Genomic DNA, 22,027 nt, shown 5'->3' on the forward strand with positions numbered 1-22,027 from the left:
TAAAGCTGCTAATACTGATAAGTGCCTTTGAGACCCGTTAGAAAATTGGTGGCATGTTTTTTTGCGACTATTTCATTCTTACATATCTATTCTTATCTGCGGATAAGAAATAACTCTAAAAATCAGCGGATCTCTTCATTAGTGGCGATGAATGTCAGGTAATTGAGTGTAAAGAAAATTACAAATAATTCATCGCATATTATAATACAGTTTTCAAGAGATGGTTAGATAATTTGTAATGCCTTTGCTTGGAAGTTGTTCCTTCTTGGGTCAATTTTTTACGGTCCTTTCTTCTGATTCTTCTTCTTATGTGATTGATGTTTGATTGCTCTGTGGACTAGACTTTGAACCTGTATCGTTTATGAATATACTCATATGATTTAACCTCTATATTTCTGTGAATTACTTTATTTATATTGGTCTTTACTTCTTGTTTCTTAGGTACAGTTTTGCTCTTACCTCTTTTGTTCTGGTTCCCTTAGCGTGTATCTTGTTGTGGGTACGAAATCCTGCTGACCCCTTGCCTGCCAAGAATGGAATAATTCATTTATGCTTTTTATTGCTGGTTCCGTCTCTAAAGGAGAAGCAGGATTTATAGCATTTAAACAATTGGTGGCGGTGGATATTCGAGAAGATGAAGCTGTTTTTATAGCATTAAGTTTGTATAGATGAAGCTGTATTTTCCCAATAAACGGAATAGTAATAATAATTACTACACTCATGTTTAAGTCCTTTGTAACCTACACCCATTGGCCATTGAAATGTTTTTGAACCGTTTGATAACGGTTTGATAACCGTTTGATAACGACTTGTCTAAAAGTGTTTTGTTTCATAAGCATATTGCAAGCGTCAATCGTTAGAATATTTCAAAAGGCCCACGTGAAAGCAGAAGGTCCCTATTGAATATATACACTGAAAAGATTCGGAGGTTATTAAGCAATTGCTTTTAGGTTAAAATGATACCTTAAATAAAAAAGTAATGCTAGCTGAAGGCTGCAACTGAAAAATATTTCAGTGAATAGGATTAAAATTTTTGTATGTACGAATCTTCAAATGAATTAACTGTTCGTATTACTTTTTTAATAGAGTAGATTACTTTGGAACTTGTTATTATAGTTTAATATGATATAATTTATAGATATGAGTTCTCCAAGGGGTCGCAGCTTATCCGGAAAGACTCTCCCAAGTGGTCGGGTTATATCAACTACCGTTCATTATGATATCAGTGCTCCTCACGTTCACTATTCTTTGATGGTGATGCAATGGGGACAGTTCTTAGATCACGACGTTACATTTACGCCAATGAATGCAGGTAATATTTTTTTATCTTAAAGAAAATTGTGTTTTTTTTTATTCTATTTATTCTATTCTCTTATTATATGCCTCAAAACTGCGTAGAATCTCTAACTGATCAGTTTATTAATTTTTTTCATAAACTGGACCCTACTTGCGTCTTGGTCTATAGATATATAAAATATAAACATTTTAGTTGTTAGACTTAATTATTTATTTTGTTTTATTATTATTTTTTTTCATTTAGCATTCGGAAAGCCATTAGATTGCACAGATTGTGAATCCAAACGACTTATCCATCCGGAGTGTTTCCCCATTGTGGTGCCAAAGAACGATCCATTTTATCCTCCCATTAATGCTACCACTGGCAGGCCCACGTGCATTTCCTTTGTCCGTTCTCTCGCGGGACAACTTACCTTAGGTAAATATTTTGTTATGATGATGGAGTAAATTTTTCTAGAACCTTCTCTCATGGATGAGTCCAAAGTTCACCCTTGGAGCTCCCAAACACACAGATATATTTCCTTAGTTGAAAGTAAGAATTTGATTGGAATTCTAGGTTGATTCAAAGTAAATGAAACATAAATAACTAATAAAACGAAATATTATTATTTATTGTACTATTCATTCCATCCTAAGATTCGAAATATATAAAATGTACGCCCACAAAAACAAAAACGGTGGAATAGAAAACTTTACAAAATTGTGCCACTTTCTCTGTCACGTATTTTGTTCTAGTTCTTCTTCAAGGATCTAGACAATGGATACTTGAAGAGAAATGCTCATTCAGGTCGTTAATATGGACCTCGGTATATGAAATTACATCGATTGGATTATTATTTTTTTATCTGGATGTTAAAACAAAGAACCATGCATATTCATTTCCCATTTCAGGTCGCAGAGAACAGCTAAATCAAGTTACAGCTTTTGTCGATGCTTCCAGCGTCTATGGATCAGATCGTTGCGAATCACGCATGTTACGTTCGTTTATTGGCGGGCGCCTGAATACCACTAAGCATCCCTCAGGTGGAAAGGATTTATTACCACAGACCTCTAATCACAAGGACTGCGTAGCGCCTTCTGGTGTTTGTTTTGAAGCAGGTAAATTATTTTAAATATCAGTACGCTAGAATAAAAATATATAACGCATGAAAATCAACGCACCTTCTACCTATAATTAGTATAGGTGCGCACCTACTGGTTGGAAGGGTAGCACCTTCCTGAAAACAATGTTTTGTAGAGGGTAATTCAAAATTTGCCCAATTGCAAAACTGAAGGAGTTAATTTCTCTCATTTTGGTAACCATACGTAATTCTTATAAATCCTAATCGGTGGGAACACTGTATACAGTGGTTGTTCAATTACACTTTTACCCGAATTCGTACCAGTTCTTGAAGAAGCCATTATGACATTTTCCGAGTCTGAAACTGCGTGTGTTTATAGTCGCTTTTAACTTGTGGGCCCCCAAGATCGTAGATTATTATTTGTGGCACTTGTTGAAAGGCAAAGTGTATAAAAAAATTCTTGCACATCGAAGGAACTGAAACCCTATATGTAGAGGGAAACTGCAAACAGAGACCTTCAAACATTACAGTAGGTGTCATCAACATCATGAGAAGAGTCCGTGCGTTTATTCACGAAGATGGGCACTTTTAAGATTTGTTATAATCTTTTTATAATTAATTATTATCATTATATTTATAATTACTCGATTGTATAATCTGATAGTAAAAGGATTAAATGTTAATTACTGATATTTAGATTTGTACGAATTTTTAATCATCCTGTATATAGTTAATACAGTATACTGGAAGATTATACAGTATACATACCAAAAAAAGCTAAAGTTCTGCAAAATGCAGTGTCTGGAGACTAGGCAACTGCACTGCGAGGTTATCTGAGTGAGGTATACAGTATTAAGACCTCGAATTGTTTGAACTAGCTCAATGCTGATGGAACTCTTCCTCTTGCTCAGATTACGCACCTGATTGGGCATAAATTCAAATTGAGGAAAGACAGTTGTACAATAGATGTAAGATTTTAAGGCTCCTCTTGGGGCCATATTTACTTTTAATTCAGAACTGTCTATTTTAATCATTTTAATCCCAGATGGCCCTCCTAATCCTTTTGTGGTGAATTATTCATTTCAGTTCTTCCCCTTTCTCACAGGTGACCTATATTTCGATACAGAAAAGTGATTGTCAATCTCTATATCTATTTCTTTCTCTCTTTTTTGGGAAAGAAAACTTTTGAAGCTACTGCCATTCAGTTTGCAGATCATCTACAATGTCTTCCATCTGAAGTAAATAACTGTAAATGAGATGGAAAATTTGTAGTGTCAATTTAATACCAATGTTATAAAACAAAGAGAGCGCCATAATGTAAATGAAAGAAAGCTTCATTTACGTTGATTATTCATATGAAATGGGAGGTCAGTTCTGTCTATTACAAGGCAAGCTGCAAGCATTAGAAACTAGTATTATGAGTAATAATTTAATTTTAACATTCAAAAACTTTCAATGGCAACTAACTTACAATAAACTGTACGAATTTGAAAGGAAGCTTCAAAATCAGTTTGCTTGGAAATGTTTTTCGGTATTAAGTAATAATTATGGCGTCTTCCTTTATTTTAATAAAGGAAGACGCCATAAATTAAGTGAAAAAGATTTTAATTCCATTTATTACTCATATTAGCTGTTCGAACGACCCAGTTCAGTTCTGCAACTACTCCTAATAATATACGAATTTAAATGAAAGAAAGCTTTAAATCAAAGTTCTCGGGAAAAAAAAATCTGGACTTCTTTTTGAGCCCTCGGGTGTAGCCCAGTGGTTATAATCACCGTCCTCCCCATACCGGGTGGAAAACACCTGAGTTAGAATCACATCAAAGACGTGAGGAATTTTTATTGGTCCTTTTCAAAATTGGCTGAGTTCGTCGGTCTCATGAGAGAAGAGCATGGTTTTTTCCTTCCAGAAACTCGGTCTTTCGTCCAGCAAACAGCTAATCACTGAACACGTAATTTGCCAACATATTATATACGGTGCTTATGGCTTAAATTGCCTATGCGCCTGAAACCCGAGAGACCATTTAAACGCTAAATCAAACAAGCAGAAGATAAACTACTTTTTAAATTAAAAGATGATGTTTTATGAAGATAAATCAACCTGTACCCTTTCATTTGGCAGAGGTACGAACAAAACAGCATGTAAGAAATCCAGATGCACATGCATCGTCTCATAAGGTTGGCTTAGAAACTCCTGATCGCATCATGAAGGACTTCCGAGATAATAACAAAGAATGAGAGGAGTTCCCTAGTGATGGCTGAACACTTCCACCAATCTCTGCCAGTTATCCTTGTGAAGTCAAGCAAAGTGATCTACAGGCTTTTCTTATAGAATTTGAAGAGTATCTAAGCTATTGAACTAAAGACAAACGTTCTGGTACGTCTGACGGGTGGTATATTTTTGGAGAGTTTCTGAAACCCTGCTCAAACTGTAAAATGAAGCCATTCCATTTGACAATCATAATTTAATTATTTAGATCGAAGCCATTGTTGAAACGGTTGCAGTACTTCACGAACTGAAAGATGCAGAATTTCCAAAGGTTTCATAAAACTTCCACGACTACAAACAAAAGCTGTGCCAAAAATTGGTATAGTTAATGCCAAAAACAAAGTTTCTCTTCCAATTGCCTGGCATTTTTAAAAATGAAGTGATGTTGACACTGCACCAAATGTCAAAATGGCATTCAGCTACCCGACGGAATTTCTCAACTTTCTCTGAATCCACTCGCTTCGATTCCCTACAATCTGGATTTCAAGATCGTTGCTTCAATCATGCTTGCTCCTAGGAATCTAGACCCACCTGCATTCTGCAAAGGAATATGATTGGATGTAAAGAATTCTTGCAATATGCTATTGAAGCCACCATCATTACTGGCCATGCAGCAGGTCAAGATGTATTCATTCTGTGCATATCACTCATCCCTTATAAAATCCCAAGATCAGAAACGATGAGTGATAAGCGTCTTCAGCCTCTGTTCGCATACGTTTGTCCATGGGCATCAACAATGTGCAACGACAAACCATTCAACTTTGTTGACCTCAACTAGGAGTGCCCATTCATTCTCATGGCCAATTATTAGTGTTCTAGAATTGGGAATGGAAAAAACCTTTCCAACTTGTTCCCAGAGGATTAACACACAACATTTAATAAAATATTGTCAAACGTAATAAACACATATAAATGCACAGGTAAAATAATGCACTTACTATAAAACTTCTTTAAATTATTAACACATAGTCTTAGTGGACATAGTGGACATAGTGTTTTTTGTTATGCGGTTCCCGTGGTTTCCCACAAATCCGCGTTAAATACTCTGTTAACATAGCAAAGCCAGTCAGTGTGGGTTATGTGTGAGTAGTGTGTTGTTTGTGTTGTTTGACTGGCCTCTTCGTTACTGGGAGGCGCGATCACCAGGAAGGAGCCTCCCAGCATCCGTCCACTGGCACGAGGAGCCGGACCAGGGAGTAAAAGACATCTGACGGGCCGTCCACACTCTTGCAGGAGCGAGAGTGGGGAAGGCCAAGGAAAGAGCAGAGAAGAGACAGGAAAGTGGAAGACAGACAAGATAGCGAGGATGACAGAGCGTAGGCATCCTTCCAGGCGAAACGGAGCAGGAAGAGTGCTAGATGCAGTTGTGGGAGTCCTGGAGAAAGACTGTGGGTAGGAAGAAGAGAATAGGTAAAGTTCAAATTAAAGAGTCCAGGATCGTCACAATGGAGAATCACCGAGCGGCGTCGACAGGGCTGTCCGCCATTTGCAGTTTCATGTCTGGAAGTTTCCGGTGCTGGGTATCAGTTGCTGTCTAGAGGAGGTTATCCAGGAGTAGTGTTCGGGAGTTGCAGGTGATGCCAGCGACGACGAAAGACCTCGTTGGCATAACTGGTCAGTGCACGGAAGGCATCATTAGATTCCAATAACTTGGTTTCTGGCCGAAGTGATGTAGTGTGGAGGTCTAGGAGTAGTTGGTTTCTTAGATCTAAGTATACGTTGCATGAGTGCATCACGTGATCCCAGTCTTCAGGTTCTCCGCAGGTACAGAGCGCATCCTCGACTAGGCCGAACTCTAGAAGGCGTCTCTTGAAGGACCCGTGGCCAGTTAATAGGAAGGAAGCATAGACGTTAGGGAAGAACCAAGTGGAACGTTGCTTGTTGATGTAGGTTACCACAGGAAGGAAAAGTTTAGTAGTTGCACCAGTTGTGGAGTTATTCCAGCGGGTTTGCCATAAGTTTATGAATTGTAGCCACACACGTTTATGTTCCTGTTTGATGTCGGTATCGGTACGGGTTTGAATAGTGAGGAATTCGGCTTCCTTATTCTTCTTGATGGCATGAGAAAGTCCGATAAAAGCGACGTGGAGGTCCAAAGGGAGGCGGCCTGTTAGTAGCTGTAGGGCGGCAGTTGATGTCGTTCTACATGCGCGGGTCATTTGTAGTAGCATAAGTCGTTGAATTTGCTGAATTTTACGTTGAGCATGCACTAAAGTCATTCGGCGGTACCATACTGCAGCTCCATATGTAACAATTGGTATAAATACTGCTGAATATAAAAGGCGTTGAGTTGGTCCTTTAAGACCCCAGTCCTTGCGGGTAAAGCGTGCTAACATAGTGATGTAATTTTTTATCTTTTCTTTGATAGCTTGGATATGAGGAATGAAAGTTCTCCTGTCGTCCAAAATTACTCCTAGGTACTTCACCGATCGGTAGTTTTTCAGTGGGCGGCCATTAAAACGTATGGTAGGAGGTCTGGAGAAGTCCAGTTTACCTTTTAATAGGAGGGTTTTGCTCTTCTCAGTGGAGACAGAGAGTTTATTTTCCGTGGCCCATACGGACAGAGCAGCGAGAACAACCGTAGCCTGGGTTTCTATGGTGGCGCGGGTGGGGCCCTCAATGATAATAACCATGTCGTCGGCATAAGAAAGCTGAGTAGTGTGTGGGTAGTCCCTCAGGAGCCAGTCGTCGAGTATCATATTCCAGACAGCTGGCCCCAGGATGGAGCCCTGGGGACAGCCTCGGGTTAGATGTCGGGTGATGCAGTGATATTTTGTTTTGATGCTGACCTTGCGGTTAGAGAAGTAGCTTTTGAGGCAGTGGTAGAAATTCCAAGTGCAGTTAGAGACTCTGGCCCTCTGAAGAACGCCCGGCCACCACACTGTGTCAAAAGCTCCTTTGAAGTCAATGAAGATTGCCAGTACATAAGTTGCATCCGACTGTTCTGCAACTTTGAGGGTTTTGGATAGAGCATCAATTGTGGAGCACCCTTGTTTGAATCCAAATTGAAGCGAGGATGCCAAACCACTGGCTTCATATCGGGGTTGGAAGCGGGAGAGCAGCAGTCTCTCAAAAACCTTGCCGAGAATGGGAAGCAGCGCAATCGGGCGAAATGCCTTGGAGGTACCTGTGGGATCCTTAGGTAAGAGACTCAGATTAGCATGCTTCCAACGTGATGGAAAGTTACCCTCATTCAGACAGGTGTTGAAGAGCTGAAGAAGTATCATTGGAGCTATGGCCCAGAGACGTTGCACAGTCTCGCCTTCAATAAAATCCAAACCAGGAGCTTTACCTTTTTTGATTTTTTTAATTGCTGCATCGACTTCTTCCTCTGTGAATGGTTCCTCCATAATATCTGGCTGGAAGCTGGAATTTTGTACTGCTATCTTCCTGTGGATGTCAGTATCAGAGTTGGTGTTGTCCTGATATATTAGTTCATCCAGAATCCGGTTGATTGTATCTTCCCAGTGTGTAGTCTCAGACGAGTCATCAGAGCGGACAGAGTGTATGACATCCGTGGATCCCAGCTTATTCCTCACGAGTTTGTGGACTAAACCCCACGGATTCCGGTTCCCCTCAGTCTCGACAAGGGAACGCCAGGAGCTTTGCTTGGCATGGTAAATTTTGTTAGTATATTCACGGCGGACTGCTTTGAATCGGTCTCTATACTGTTCTGCAATGTGAGCAGGTTCAGTCCTTCTCTTGCGTTGGTATTCTTTCCGAGCGCGCTTCAGAGAATTGCGCAGGTTAGTGAGTTCCTGCGACCACCATGGAACAGATCTTGGTTTCCTGGAACATTTTTTCATGGAAGCCTCTGAAGCTTTGAGGAGCAGACTCTGCACAGAGTCTGTTTTCTGCGCACTGTTCATTGATTGGTAGAAGTTGCTAGCTGGGTCATGAAGAGCATGTTGAATTACATTGTCAAACTGGTCCCAGTTCGCTGTTTTAGTAGAGAATCTTACAATATCCTGGATAGGCACTTGACGAGGGAGGGCAGAATCGGTGACACTGTAAGTGATGAGGCGATGGTCGCTAGTAGTGGCTGTGTCATGCACCTGCCAATGGAGGAGTCTATTGCGAAGAGAAGAAGTAGTAAGTGTGATGTCCAGGTTAGACTCTCCAGTTCCCGAAGAGTAGGTGGTTGGTTGTCCTGGTCTGTTGATGATTTCAAGGCTGCGTGAGGCAATGAATTCATCTAACATATCTCCTCTTGCATCGGTAGAGGTGTTGAACCATTGTGTTGACCGGGCATTCGAATCTGCGGCTATGATGACATCAGTGTTCTCCAGGAGGTCAAGAGCTTGTTCTAGTCGAGCTATGTGCGGGAGGATATCTGTACCAAATTGGAAGTATGCTGTTAGGACCGCAATACGGCCGAAGCTGCCTTCTATTGTAGCCCCCGCTAGGTGGGGAGTGCAGAGTGATTCTATCTGTGTTACTACTAAGTCTGGATTGCGGACGATGATAGCAGCGAGGCACAATTGGTTTGTCGTCTGGATTTTCCTGAGAGCCAGGGGGTAACCAGAGACCCTTCCACGGACGCAGTATGGTTCCTGAAGGAGAAGAATGTCTAGATTCAACTCGTCCATTAGGGGATGAAGCTGTGTTGCCACTGAGATGGATTTTTGGCCATTGATTTGAGCTATACGAAGTCTGGGAGAGGGGGGGTTGAGCATCCTATTTTCCATAGTTAGTCTTATTGCGTACTATATCTGCTGCTCTTCTATATACAAGGCACGCTCCATCCCGCACAGAGTGATCGTAGGGTTTGTTAATTGCTTTGCAATTTGAGCATTTAGGAGGTGAGGCTTTGTTGGGACAGTCCTTGTAGAGATGCCCTGCCTCAGCACAATGCCCACATATTGGTTGTTTTTTAAGACACTTAGCAGAGGTGTGCCCATAACCAAGGCATTTGTAGCATTTCAGGACTGGTACAAAATCTCTGAATCTGTGGGATGACCAGCCCAGAAAAATTCTATCCTGGCTGTGTAGGAATCTCCTTATCCTGGGGGACACTTCTATAACCCAATTAAGTCGACCGCGAGTCCGTGCATTGGTGGAAAATTGAATTTTCATCTCCTTAATGGCTTCTTCTTTGCTCATGGATTCAAAGAGATTTCTATTATATACTTCCTCCAGTAGGTCAACTTTCTGGATTGAGCCATCTACATCAAACACAATTAAACTTGGTCCCCTGAGTTTAGGGGTTTCAAAGGTAAGAGTTAGCTCTTCAGCTGTGCCGCAAGACTTGATCTGTTCTAGATCTGACTTAGTGGCTGCTTCCAATATTATCCCTTTGTCGCGAATTTTGCCTACCACCCGTTTCAAATTTCAAAACCATTAACACAGCATTAGTTTCGGAAAATTTTAACTTTAAATATCTAATCTTAAATGTTCGCTGAAATTTTGTAAATATTATCGAGTTTAATTTTATTGAACGAAGATGTATATCCTTCTAGGTGACTCTCGGGCCAGCGAACAGCCGGCTCTGGCTTCTATGCACACCCTCTTCATGAGAGAGCACAATCGAATTGTGGGGTACCTTCAGAAAATTAATCCACACTGGAGCGACGAGCAGCTTTATCAGCACGGTAAGTTGAAGGATGAATCTGATCTCACAAACTACCGCACACACATAATGCGCATATTTTGTGGTTAATATATTTTGCAATGCATTCTGATCATTGATTCCAGTCAGAGTATTCTTTCTTCAAATTGTCAATTCCAGCTGCCTATGCTTTAGCATAGCGCTGGTATTTGAAAGTTTGAAGAGCTGCTTTTTAAATCTGCACGTTATGGATGCAGGAACTTTAATTAGGTGGAAGGGTTTGCCACACTGATTAGCTGTATCTAATTTTGGGACAAAATATCACCTTATCGCAAAGGTATAGATTTTTAAAGACTGAGTTTTAATTTAATTTCTACTGAGAATGAGTAGAAAGACTTGATAACCTACTCCAGTATTTTTCATGAATGAGCTCAAGATTAAATCGATAATGCTAGGAAAGGTTAGTGGAACAAGGAGAAGAGGTCGACAAAGAACATGCTGGCTCGACGCCATCAAGAGCGACACGGGCATGAGCATGAAGGACTTGAAGAAGCTGTTGAAGACCGGACAGCAATGGAGGTACTTGCCCATAAAGTCTCCGAAAGTTGGCTGCAACTGAACGGATGAAAACAACAACATAATAACTATTATTATCCTATGCGATAATGGTTCTTACATTTCCTGTATTAGAACTTCTTTTCTGTACTTTATTATTAATGCAATGAATAAAATAAATTACTCTGTACGATACGTCACACGTACGAGGAAAGAGAGAGAGGATATACCAGAGCTGAACATTGACCATATAATCATATCTCTTTCAAAGTATTTTGATTGGTGATCTTTAACTCCTTTGTTGTGTTGTCCATAAAACTGCACCACAGTTGAAAAATAATCATCTAAAAGATCTGGGAACGTCCTGGAGCAACTGTCAATGCGCATACTGAATGAAGAGCGCTCCATTGGCAGTATATACAAATACAAGTTGGCGCCCACTTTATACATTAGCAAATAAATTAATTAAATGTAGTCTGCACGTAATTACGACCTATTTTCTGTTTTATAGGTCGACGCATTCTTTCATCCGTAATGCAGCACATCAGTTATAATGACTTTTTGCCTCGAATTCTCGGAAGAAGTTTCTCCAACAAGTACGATCTCGTTCCCCAAACAGAAGGATATTTTACTGGTTACGATTCCACTTGCAACCCGACTATGTTTAATGAATTTGCAGCTGCAGCATTTCGTTTCGGTCACAGTTTACTGAAGCCAGTTCTGGAAAGGCTCGATCGAGGTTATCGGGTGCTTCGTGAGCCACTTCAGCTACGGAAGGGATTCTTCAATTCAGATATGTTGTACAACTGTAAGTAGAATTTTACATATTCATGGCTGCTTAGTATTTTTTCTTAATTTATATCATAATAGTTAAACTTGAACATTTTTCTTCGCGATTCCATTCCATTCAGAGATCCATTTCCTGATAATTGTAATCGATTTAAAAATTTCAGAGATAGGTTTTACATTTACAGTAACTAATCAAATGCATCCCATTTTTAATGGCCGAAGTTAGTATTAAGCGATAGCCGAATAATTTTCAAAGAGTAACGTTCGACTGAAATTGAGAAACTGCCCACTAGAGCGCATGGTCTAATGGATGCTGGCGTCATCCATTGTACCTGCCTTTCATCAACTGATGGATGATGAGGTGGGGTACTCAAGTAAGATGGCGCACCTACACATTTCCGTTCCGCAGTTAGTGCCTTCTTGATACTCCCGGAATTTAATGTTTCCAGGAAGATGGTAGGGCTTTCTGATTGGCCTTCGCGGATAGCACGATGGAAAAGTTACCCACACATCGGGTTTTCCACCCCGAGTTCGAATTCCGTCAGAGACGCGAGGAATTTTATGAACTTTTTTCATAATGTGGTTTAGTTAGTCGGTCTCAGGCGAGGGATGTATGGGTTTTGTATCCATAAATATCAGGTTTTTTGTCCAGCATACAGCAAATCAACAGAGGAACACGCAATTAACGACAACATATCGATACCTCATGGCCGTATTTCATATTTTTTTTATTATTTAAGCTTTGTATGGGAGAGTCTCTGTGTTTATACATTTTGAGACGAGCTGTAGTTTTACAGCCTCAGAACATTCCGTACAAGCATTATAAATAACTTTTTTCATATCCTGTTTTGCTAAAATAAATTTTAAATTTGGATCATATAAAGCTTTCGATAATGCAATAAAGAGTTCTTCTTCTAATTTTCAAAGCTGTGCATTGTAATTTGTTACGAAAATATACGGTTTTTTTGTCGTTTTTAGCGAATGCCATCGATCATATTCTTCGTGGACTAGTTACCAGCAGCATGGAGACTCTGGATAATTCCATTACTGAGGAAGTTACCAATCACTTATTTGAGGATCGACGGAAGCCTTTTTCAGGAATGGACCTGGCTTCTCTAAATGTTCAAAGAGCACGAGACCATGGAATTCCGTCTTATAACGAATATCGTAAGATATGCAACCTGACGAGGGCGAAGACATTTGATGATTTGCTGAAAGAGATACCTGCACATATAGTGGATAGACTGAAGAAGGTTTATGAGTAAGTAGATTTAAATTTAACTTGGTGAAGTTTCTGTTTTATTTTATCTACTATTTGCACGGTCCGAAATCTTTAAAATGCAATAAAGAATATGTCCTTTGAATAAGGTTTGTTGAACCATCCAAAATTTCGCTAAAATCGGACAAATAGAATTGGATTATATATATATTATTTCGCCAACAGAGCCCTCTCTGATAATGCAGCAGTTTCCTTCACCCTCCTTGCACACTGTGTGGAAAACCCTCAAGTTCGAATCCTGGCAGTGAAGTGCAGATCTTTTTTTTTTTTTTTTTTTGCTTTCTCATACTGTGGCAGAGTTAGTCTTGGGTGAGGGCAACGTTGGTTTTACTCCCAGATCACCCTTTATTATTATTTTATCTAATTCGGGAAAACCTTGAATAACCAAACCATAAATTTGAAAATTAAGGTGTTTATATCCTCCAGTATGTATTAAGACAGCAAATAAAAAACATCTGATTAAAAAATAAAATGGACTATAAGGTAAGTAACCCTTTGGTAGATACTTCTGGAATTCGTAGTATGAGACTGGAATCATTCTCCATTCCTCTCGAAAGACTGTGGCTAGTTCTCTGCTTGAATTAGAACATCGTGTTCTGATTCTCAATTACAGTATTGATCCACAATATTCGAAAGATGTTCAGGCAGTCGTACGTAGATCTGGCCTCTGGGTGGGCTATGATATGTTCACCACATTATTTTCCTCGAACCACTGTTGTACTGACTGTGTTTTGTGATGGGGCATTATCATGGTGATACAAATTTGGTCCCACTTCCAAAGAATTGCTAGGATACAATTAAGGAAAAATTGTTCAAAATGACGCAATAGATAGTTCCATTCATGTTTTATTGCTGACAACCAGCGAACCAACTCCAAATCACATAAATCCGGTCCATACACCACACTTGAACTTCACGTGGTACAGATGCAATATTAGTGAAATTTCTCGACCATATTACGTTCTGCCATTAATTACATGGCCAGTGCTTCCATTTTTTGCCTTGGAATAGGCGACAACGTGCTTTTCCGTGAGAGAGCTTCGTCCTGCACATATTTCAAAACGACAAGACCATTCTTTAATGTTTCCTCTAACGCTATTGCTGTTTGTCACTTGTTTGGAATGGTCTAAGTACTTCGGAATTTTCATCTCGCAAACTAGCCTGTCTACACACACACACATTTCTATTTATCCCTGTAATGGAGCAGATATTACAATACTTAGCTCAGAAATAACTAATGATGTTATATAACGTTTATTACTTTTGAGAATATGAAATTTCTGCCCATATTTTGAAAGTTTATGAAAGTGAACAAAGAATTACGCTTTTCCTAGAAATGTGAATGACATCGATCTTTTTCCTGGGGGCCTTGTAGAAAAGCCATTGCATGGAGGACTCGTTGGGCCTACGTTTGGGTGTATAATAGCCACACAGTTTTCTATGTTGAAGAAATGCGACAGGTTTTGGTACGAAACTGGAAATCCACTTTTGAGATTTAACGAAGGTAAGTTTATATTCATTGCTTTTACTATTAACATTACAAACCTGACATTCTTGATTAAAATGTAAATCATTGCAAAAAACTATTGAATGCCGATCATTTTTATGTGAGAGATATTGGACATCTAACTTCTTTGTCTTTTTTATGTATTTTAAGTTACGTTTGACTCTGGATAGCCTGATTTAAATATATACTATTTATAAGCATATTATTTCAGTTACATACATTTCATTTCGGTACATATTAAAACTTCTGTTAGTTTGTAATTTTACACACTTAAAATGTCTTGCACAGTTCTGCTATCCTGATTTTTGTGTTCATAAAAAAGAAGACACAGAGATTGACTGTCTCCAACATGAAATAACAAACTAGACAGATATTTTACTTTATCCCATACTACACTGGTGTGCAAAACTTAAGGACCAGTCAGGTTTTCAGGTTACCAAAGGAACATCGTGAGGTACAGAAATGATGAAGGAAACAACAACGAAACAAAACGGTACAGAGGAACTTTATTCAAAAACGGCAACATAGCACTGGCTACCATGATACAGATGCATCACAGCCAAAGATGGAACAAAGGGAAGGGGTGGTCCTCAGTAGGAGATATGGCCACCCCTGATGTCGATGCAGGCTTTGCACTGCCTGTCCGTACTTAGAACAATGTTGTTGATAAGTTCTTGCGGTAACATCGTGCATTTCTCTGTCAGCGCCATCTTCAGCTGATGAACATTTTCTGGTGGGTGTGGACGTGCCGTTAGGCGTCTCCTCAGAGCGTCCCATATGGGTTTGATGGGATTTAGATCAATGGAACGGGCAGGTCAATCCATACGAACAATGTTCTCACTTTCCAAAAGCATATCAACAGCTGCAGTGCGATGGTGGCGTTATCATCCATAAACACGAACTCGGGGCCAATGGCACCTCGGAACAGACGCACACGGGGAAGGATTACCTCAGTAGAGTAGCGTGCATCGGTTACAGTACCGCCTTCCAATATCTGTAGCTCTGTACGTCCATCCAAGATAACGCCTCCCCAGACGAGAACACATCGACCGCCATATCGATCCCTTTCAGTGATGTTTGCGGGGTGATACCGGGTGTCAACCTTTCGCCAGATCACCTGACGTCCAGAATCGCTGCTGAGACTGAATCTACTCTCATCAGTAAAGAGTACCTTACCCCATTGCACTGCTGTCCAGTCCTTGTGTTCGATGTATCACTGTAAACGGTGTCTCCGATGGGCAGGTGTTAAAGGGACACCGTGTACTGGCCGTCGGGCAAACAGTTCACCTTTGTTTAGTTGCCTGGCCACAGTAAACCGCGATGTCCTGCGTCCTGTGCTCTGCGCAGCTGGTTTGCAATGGATCCCGCTGTGTGGTGTCGGTTCTTCTTGGCCTGTAGGAGTATATAGCGGTCATCATTGGGGGTTATTTTTCGTGGACGACCACCACTGGTACTTCCAACAGCTGTACCTGTCGTTCTGAAGGCCAACAATGCTATGGGCGATGCCGAACTCTGCAGCCACACTCCTCGCACTTCCACCTTCCTCGAGTTTCCCAATTATTCGATTCCGGATAAAGTCATCCAGATGTTGTCTACTGGCCATTTCGTTGTCTGTAGCACTGTATGAAACCAATCGAACGTCTGTTACAATCGTGCTCACCATTCGGTAATTTGCACATAACTGCTGAATTTGCTGCTTTTGTCTGTTTATGTGAGCCCTCTCATCACGATTAAAATTTTTGCATGTGCACCAGCTTTCTACTGAACGGCCACAGTTATGAAAATCGCCACAGGCAGTTTCGTTTGATTTTGTGGTTGTAACCTTTAGAAATAGTGTTGGTCCTTAAGTTTTACACACCAGTGTATTAATAATTTTAATTTATACGCTACATAAGCTTTGCTTCCTTAAATCTTTCTCGCCATTAAATAAAAATTATTGGCGAGGAAGATGCAAACTAGTATTAACATTCAAATGAAAGTGCTGTTGTTAATTCGAATGCCAATGATTCACAAAGAATGCAACAAATATATACAGAAATAAAAGTATTAGGATGTAATGGCTACTTTGATTAGTTCTAGATATTCACTGTATTGTTTGTTCTTCTTTTATTTTCAGATATAGCGATGTAATAATTCCTCCTACAATCCTATATGCTATATTTATTGACTGATTTATTTTTTATATTTATCTAAATTGCTGTTTTAGCGCAACTGACGGAAATAAGAAAGGCTTCGCTGTCTAGAATAATTTGTGACAATTCTGACTCAGTGGAAAGTATTCAGAGATTGGCCTTTGATCTACCGGATCCATTTATGTAAGTTAAGCGTTAATTTTAAACATTATATTGTACAAGTATATACTGATGAACATTTTTTTTTTTTCAAAAATGCAATTGATTAAATTTTTAGATGAAATTTAATGTCATGGTGTAGTTCCATATAATTAATAAAATATCACTTTGGAATACGATTTTAAGCTCCTGTGCTGACTGATTATAAAAATACGCGGCACAGAATGCATTTTATTGCATTTTAGCTTTGTGGAATGCCATGTAGACGACTTGGAACATTTAGAAACACGAATAGTTCGCGCCAAGATGATGTTAGGATAATCGCAATCTGAGGTGGCCAGAGAGACCATAACTTTAAAGTTATAAGAAGAAGAAGAAATCTCTTTATTGCTCACTTAAGAGTACAGTAAAGCAATAAAACTCAACAGAGCCTGCAAAGATAGCATTCTTTACATCGTGAAGGCTTACAAATTATATAAAAAAAGTAACAATCATTTAAGTGGTGTCTGGTGGAAGCATCTTGACGAATTACCACACACCTCCCATTAAATCTTTGAGGGGATTCAAAGTCAAAGAGAAGACGTCCTCTTGTTCATCCAGTCGATCTCTTTCCAGACGTGCGATAAGCTTGGATTCATTCTCCTGAACCAAAATGCTCTTCCACATGGTGTTCAGAGAGGTCGACGATTTCTTTCAAGATGTGGACATTCTTGAAGATCTTGATATTGAAGGAGTGATATTTATAGACATATGGTCTTACCATCGGCCAGTTAAACAGCATTAGAACTCGTTTTGGATGTTCGTGTGATCATGACCACGCTCTGTATTAAATTCCTCAGTTATGCAGGGATATTTTCCCTGCATTATTCTCCAGATATTCGAGGCTATAACAGTTTACGTATTCATTGTGACTGCATGCATATTTAATTAATAACATCCAGATTTTTCTTGTTTTACAGGGTGGAACTCGTAATTTCCCTTACTTGAGGGCATGCATACTTCTTTCGACCACGGCCAACCCAAACCATAAATAAATAAATCAGATAAAGAAAGGCAGTTGTTTTGAAACATTCAATAGGCGACTAAATACACAGATAAAACAAACATATTGGTTGTAATTTGTTCATAAGTGTATTTTTCTTTAGAACATATAATTAAGATTAATTAAAACGTTTGAACCAAATTGTAGATAAAGATATTTTATGATTCTCTGTTCTTATTTTTATAATGTTGCCATATACAGATAATAAATGATAAACCAAGTGACTGATAATGTAAATTATTCTTCCCAGGAATCCTAGAATTCCTTGTAGCAGTCTACCATCCGTCGATCTCGATCAATGGAAAGAAAGACTCTCTTGTACAGTAGGATCGGTTACAATAGATGTGGGATCTGCCGATCGGATTTCTCCATGTGTTATGTGCACATGTACCAAAGAAGGGGTAAGATCCGAATTTTCACGCTTGTAATGTTTTTTTTCTTTTCAAGGACTTAGAATTTTTCCCGAAGAAGTGGGAATTTGGCAGTTGTAATTATTTGGAAGGCAAAGTTTGCTTAATTCGTTAAAAATAAGTGATTTTGAAATCAATAGAATGTAAAATTATTTTCTGGACGACCTCTGCATTAAAATGCCAAATTAACAAAAGAAACTGAAATCATGAATCCGTTTAAAATAAACGACTTTGGCACGATGGTATATTTTTCCCATCATCGCACCTGCTTCAAAACTGTTCACTTTTTGGATCCACCTTGATTTTCAATCAATTATGAACAGAACTGTGAAAAATCCATTTTTATATTGAAAAGATATATTTTTGATTATTTTTTTAAATAATCCCCTGACGTACCCTTTTCATAACGTATCTTGCAATGCCCACATTTGGGTGTTACTTCAATATAGCGCTCGAAATCTGAAAGGAACAAAAATCGAAAAGAAAACCGCGCGCTGCGGTCACTGAACCCACTGTAGTGGGCACCTCGTGTTCCTGTTAAATAACAGGAGCGTAGTCCACGTTATACCCATACGAGAACACTTTGGGAATCAGCATAAAGACTTATCTGGAAAGAATACATCGGCCCATTGATCTTGGACCCAGAGACTGTTATCTGCATAGTCAAATAAGCTCTCCTGTAGGAGGAGATGCTGGAAACACAGATGATAAGCAGTTTCTCATAGGTTGGCCCAAATTCTGCTCCAAATCTAGTAATTCTTTCTGAACTGCGTTAAATTAGAAATGACGATGCTGTTGAATTAAATAATTGAATTTGATTTCAGGTGATACCAACTGGATAGATTTTAAATTACAATGAAATTCTAAGTTAGTCGTTGAAAAATGTTTTTAAAGTTGATAAGATATTTTTATAGGAGGAGTAACATAGCTCTTTTTTGTATCGTTTTTCTTTAGCCAATCTGCCAGTCCCTGAAGATCAACAACTGCCTTCACTTAGCTGCGACCTTTTCAAAAGAATCGATCTTATCGGATCACGTATGCAAAGTTCAGTGTGCCTATGCCTTCCGAGCATTTCCACAGGTAGATGTTAAAACTACGAACATTCTTGGGTTCAGTAGCAATTGAAGACATCGTGAATTAGTTCTCTTTCCTTTGTGATCTCGAAATTAGTTCGTGGAGAACGTTGTGTGTGATATTACCACTGACAGGGACAGTTACGAAATGAGAGATTCTTCGGTTCAAGATAGATTCCCTTTTCTATAAATACAAGAGTGCAGGCTGATAATAGAGCGTCACACGGACATAGGGATGTAATTTTTTCTGGAATCGCTAAAAATATCTTCTTGGAATTTCCTGGTTACCCACTAAAGCCATAATGCAGTTTTTACTATTTAAAATTACGGAACAATCGAAATAGGAAACTTTAACACATTTTTTACTCGAAATCAGTTATCTCTCACCATCTCTGTACATAGCTTTTATGTCGAGTAGTTTATGAAACCTTAAAATTTAGTATTAGACGTACACTCTGATATTAAATGGAAAAGGAAGATGGCTTTTAAAGCAAAACACGAAAACAGAAACACGTTTTTCTTTTTATTTAATCAAGGAGATTGCTTTCAATATTTTTATCCAACTGCCCAAGACCACATTGAAGACCACAATCAGCTGCACTTATTGCTGCCAGAATTCTGCTTTATATAAAGCAAATCCCGCTAAACAGTTATTCTCGGTTTAAAAATAATGAATGTTATCTCAAGCGACTTAAATCTACTTAAAATTTATAATAATGCTTCAAATATAATATACGTATAAACAGAATAATTGAAATGAAATACTGTTTTAAAATATGGTAAACTGAGCGAACGTATGTAAGTTGGCACGTTGTTGTGTAATGAACATATGAACACTAAATATTTCGCAAAGTCAGGGATAGAAAATAAGAAGAGAAGGTATTGGAATTGAGTAAGGAGTGGCAAGGTATTAATTTCCCTCAACTGACCATTTTTATAAGTTTTAATTATTGTTGTTGTCAATAGTTTCAGATATATAGGATATTTAGGACCTTACCCTAAATAGCAGAGGTGTACATTGTCCACCATTCTTAACTGAACTGCTGGTTCATCTCAGTTAATTAAGAAATAAGCATCTAGTTTAGTATTTTTGCAAAGGTGCTCCTCTGGTCCGTTTTTACATTAAAATTAAAAAATATCCGGATAAGATAAGGTTAGAGATCCAACAATATTTCTTTACTATTGAAACTGAGCTCACTCCTGATTCTCCAAAAACACTTTTTCACAAATCATTAAAATGGCGTGTGCACAAATAAACCATGCTTGGCAGTGAATTGATTTAAAGAATAGTCTGAGCTTGACTAACTCAGATATTATTAATCTAGTATTTCAATTATTTGGTCATCATCAGCTGTTTTGTTATGTGGCATGCTTTTAGGAAAAGGACTTGCCCCTTTCCTTCATGCCAGTGCAGAATAATATATTCTCCATTTATGATGATCGTGATGATGATCCCATTGATGATGATGATTATGACGATCGTAACTACCAACAGTGGTTGTGCAAAATGCATTCCATAGGAAGGTTGCCATACAAAGTGATAGGTAGGAAATCCATCACATATTTGAATAATGAACATTGCCACGGATTTTATGTACGCAGAATTTCCACCAAATCACTTCTTGAACTTCTGTGATGATAATTACAGAATTTTTGGGTTTAAAACTGCGTATATAATTGGCAGCATTCTTTCCGATGAAATGGGAAGTAAGACCTTGGATAGTTTTATCCATATTCAATCATTTCTGTCCAGAAAGAATCAGTGATGAGCAATTTATATCGGAAAGTGAGAGGCTTGATACTCACGCAAATGCTGTTATCTTTCATTTTCAGAAACGTGTACATATCAATAATACTAGATATTTAATATTAATATATGCACGCATACATGTTTGTTTGTAAAAAGAGTCATGTTTGATTTAAATGCACAACTAGAGGAAATGTGCAGGACTATTCCTCGGTTCCTATCATTGTGATACAAAGAGTATTAAATACCTATATTTGAATACATGTATATTTGGATACAATCAGCATCACTTTTTGTATAGTCAAATCATTTTTCTGCAGTATCTGTCAATGTCTGTTTAAAGATTAACAGTGGTATTATCCATATCTGTAATTGTTAAATAAATCAGTCAAACATTTTAGAAGGTACTTGTAAATTTGTTTGGTAAAAAAACATACTTTGGAACGCATATTTAATTTCTGTTTGAGAAACTCTTGTTATTCCAGAATTCAATCTTAATAAACATTTTTCTCCCAAAATGTCTCGAATATTATTTGCAATTTAAATTAACATCCGCAATAGTTTTTAGATACTGGCATTACCACAAATCAAAGGATTAATCATGCAATATGTAAGGACTGGGGAAAATATTTTTGCGAGTAACATAGTGGTTAAAACCTACTACACCACTCTTCCAAATTCGGTCTTCTTCCACACAAATGCGGAAAGGGCCAGGAATTGAATCCCGTCAAGACAGAAGGAATTCATATGGGATTTTTACACAGTATGGCTGAGTTAGCCGATCTCAGGTAAAAATTGTAGTTTATGGGATTGAATATCCCTGGAGGGCCAAAAAACAGGAATTTTCATAACCCTTACTGACGTTTTTCTCATCGGTATATACAACGGTGCTCAAAAACGAGGGGGAAATCGTAAACAAAATATTAGATATTTCATCTTAATCTGTTTCAACAACGCACACGCAGACAATATAAAATGTCAACCTGAAATCAGCGGCCAGAAATAGCTTGTCAATAGAAGCATGGTGTCGACGCCTCATGATGATAATGAGACAGTTAGTTAGTACTGGAGTATTAATTGAAACATAATTTGTACTTGCGGGGGCTCAGGCAAATTTCCCATATGATGAGGCAGTGACTGGCAGCCCTCTTTAGAGTATC

At 38.7% G+C, this 22,027-nt stretch overlaps 1 protein-coding gene across 2 annotated transcripts in view; it reads left to right on the plus strand.

Annotated features, from left to right (window-relative positions):
• Positions 1 to 21,268, plus strand: part of LOC150078443 (uncharacterized) — a 225,817-nt gene extending 204,549 nt beyond the window's left edge. For both annotated transcript variants that reach the window (XM_090385017.1, XM_090385015.1), the window contains exons 16-25: positions 1,139 to 1,312; positions 1,541 to 1,714; positions 2,188 to 2,394; positions 10,086 to 10,217; positions 11,241 to 11,537; positions 12,497 to 12,779; positions 14,132 to 14,301; positions 16,511 to 16,619; positions 17,888 to 18,038; positions 19,002 to 21,268. In XM_090385017.1, coding sequence (XP_090241143.1) covers positions 1,139 to 1,312; positions 1,541 to 1,714; positions 2,188 to 2,394; positions 10,086 to 10,217; positions 11,241 to 11,537; positions 12,497 to 12,779; positions 14,132 to 14,301; positions 16,511 to 16,619; positions 17,888 to 18,038; positions 19,002 to 19,172 — 1,868 coding nt within the window. In that variant the 3' untranslated portion in view covers positions 19,173 to 21,268. The remainder of the gene's footprint in view (positions 1 to 1,138; positions 1,313 to 1,540; positions 1,715 to 2,187; positions 2,395 to 10,085; positions 10,218 to 11,240; positions 11,538 to 12,496; positions 12,780 to 14,131; positions 14,302 to 16,510; positions 16,620 to 17,887; positions 18,039 to 19,001) is intronic.
• Positions 21,269 to 22,027: the final 759 nt, after the last annotated feature.

Source organism: Mastigoproctus giganteus, chromosome 11, assembly GCF_048544385.1.
Source record: "Mastigoproctus giganteus isolate SK-2022 chromosome 11, ASM4854438v1, whole genome shotgun sequence".
Classification (NCBI taxonomy): domain Eukaryota; kingdom Metazoa; phylum Arthropoda; class Arachnida; order Uropygi; family Thelyphonidae; genus Mastigoproctus; species Mastigoproctus giganteus.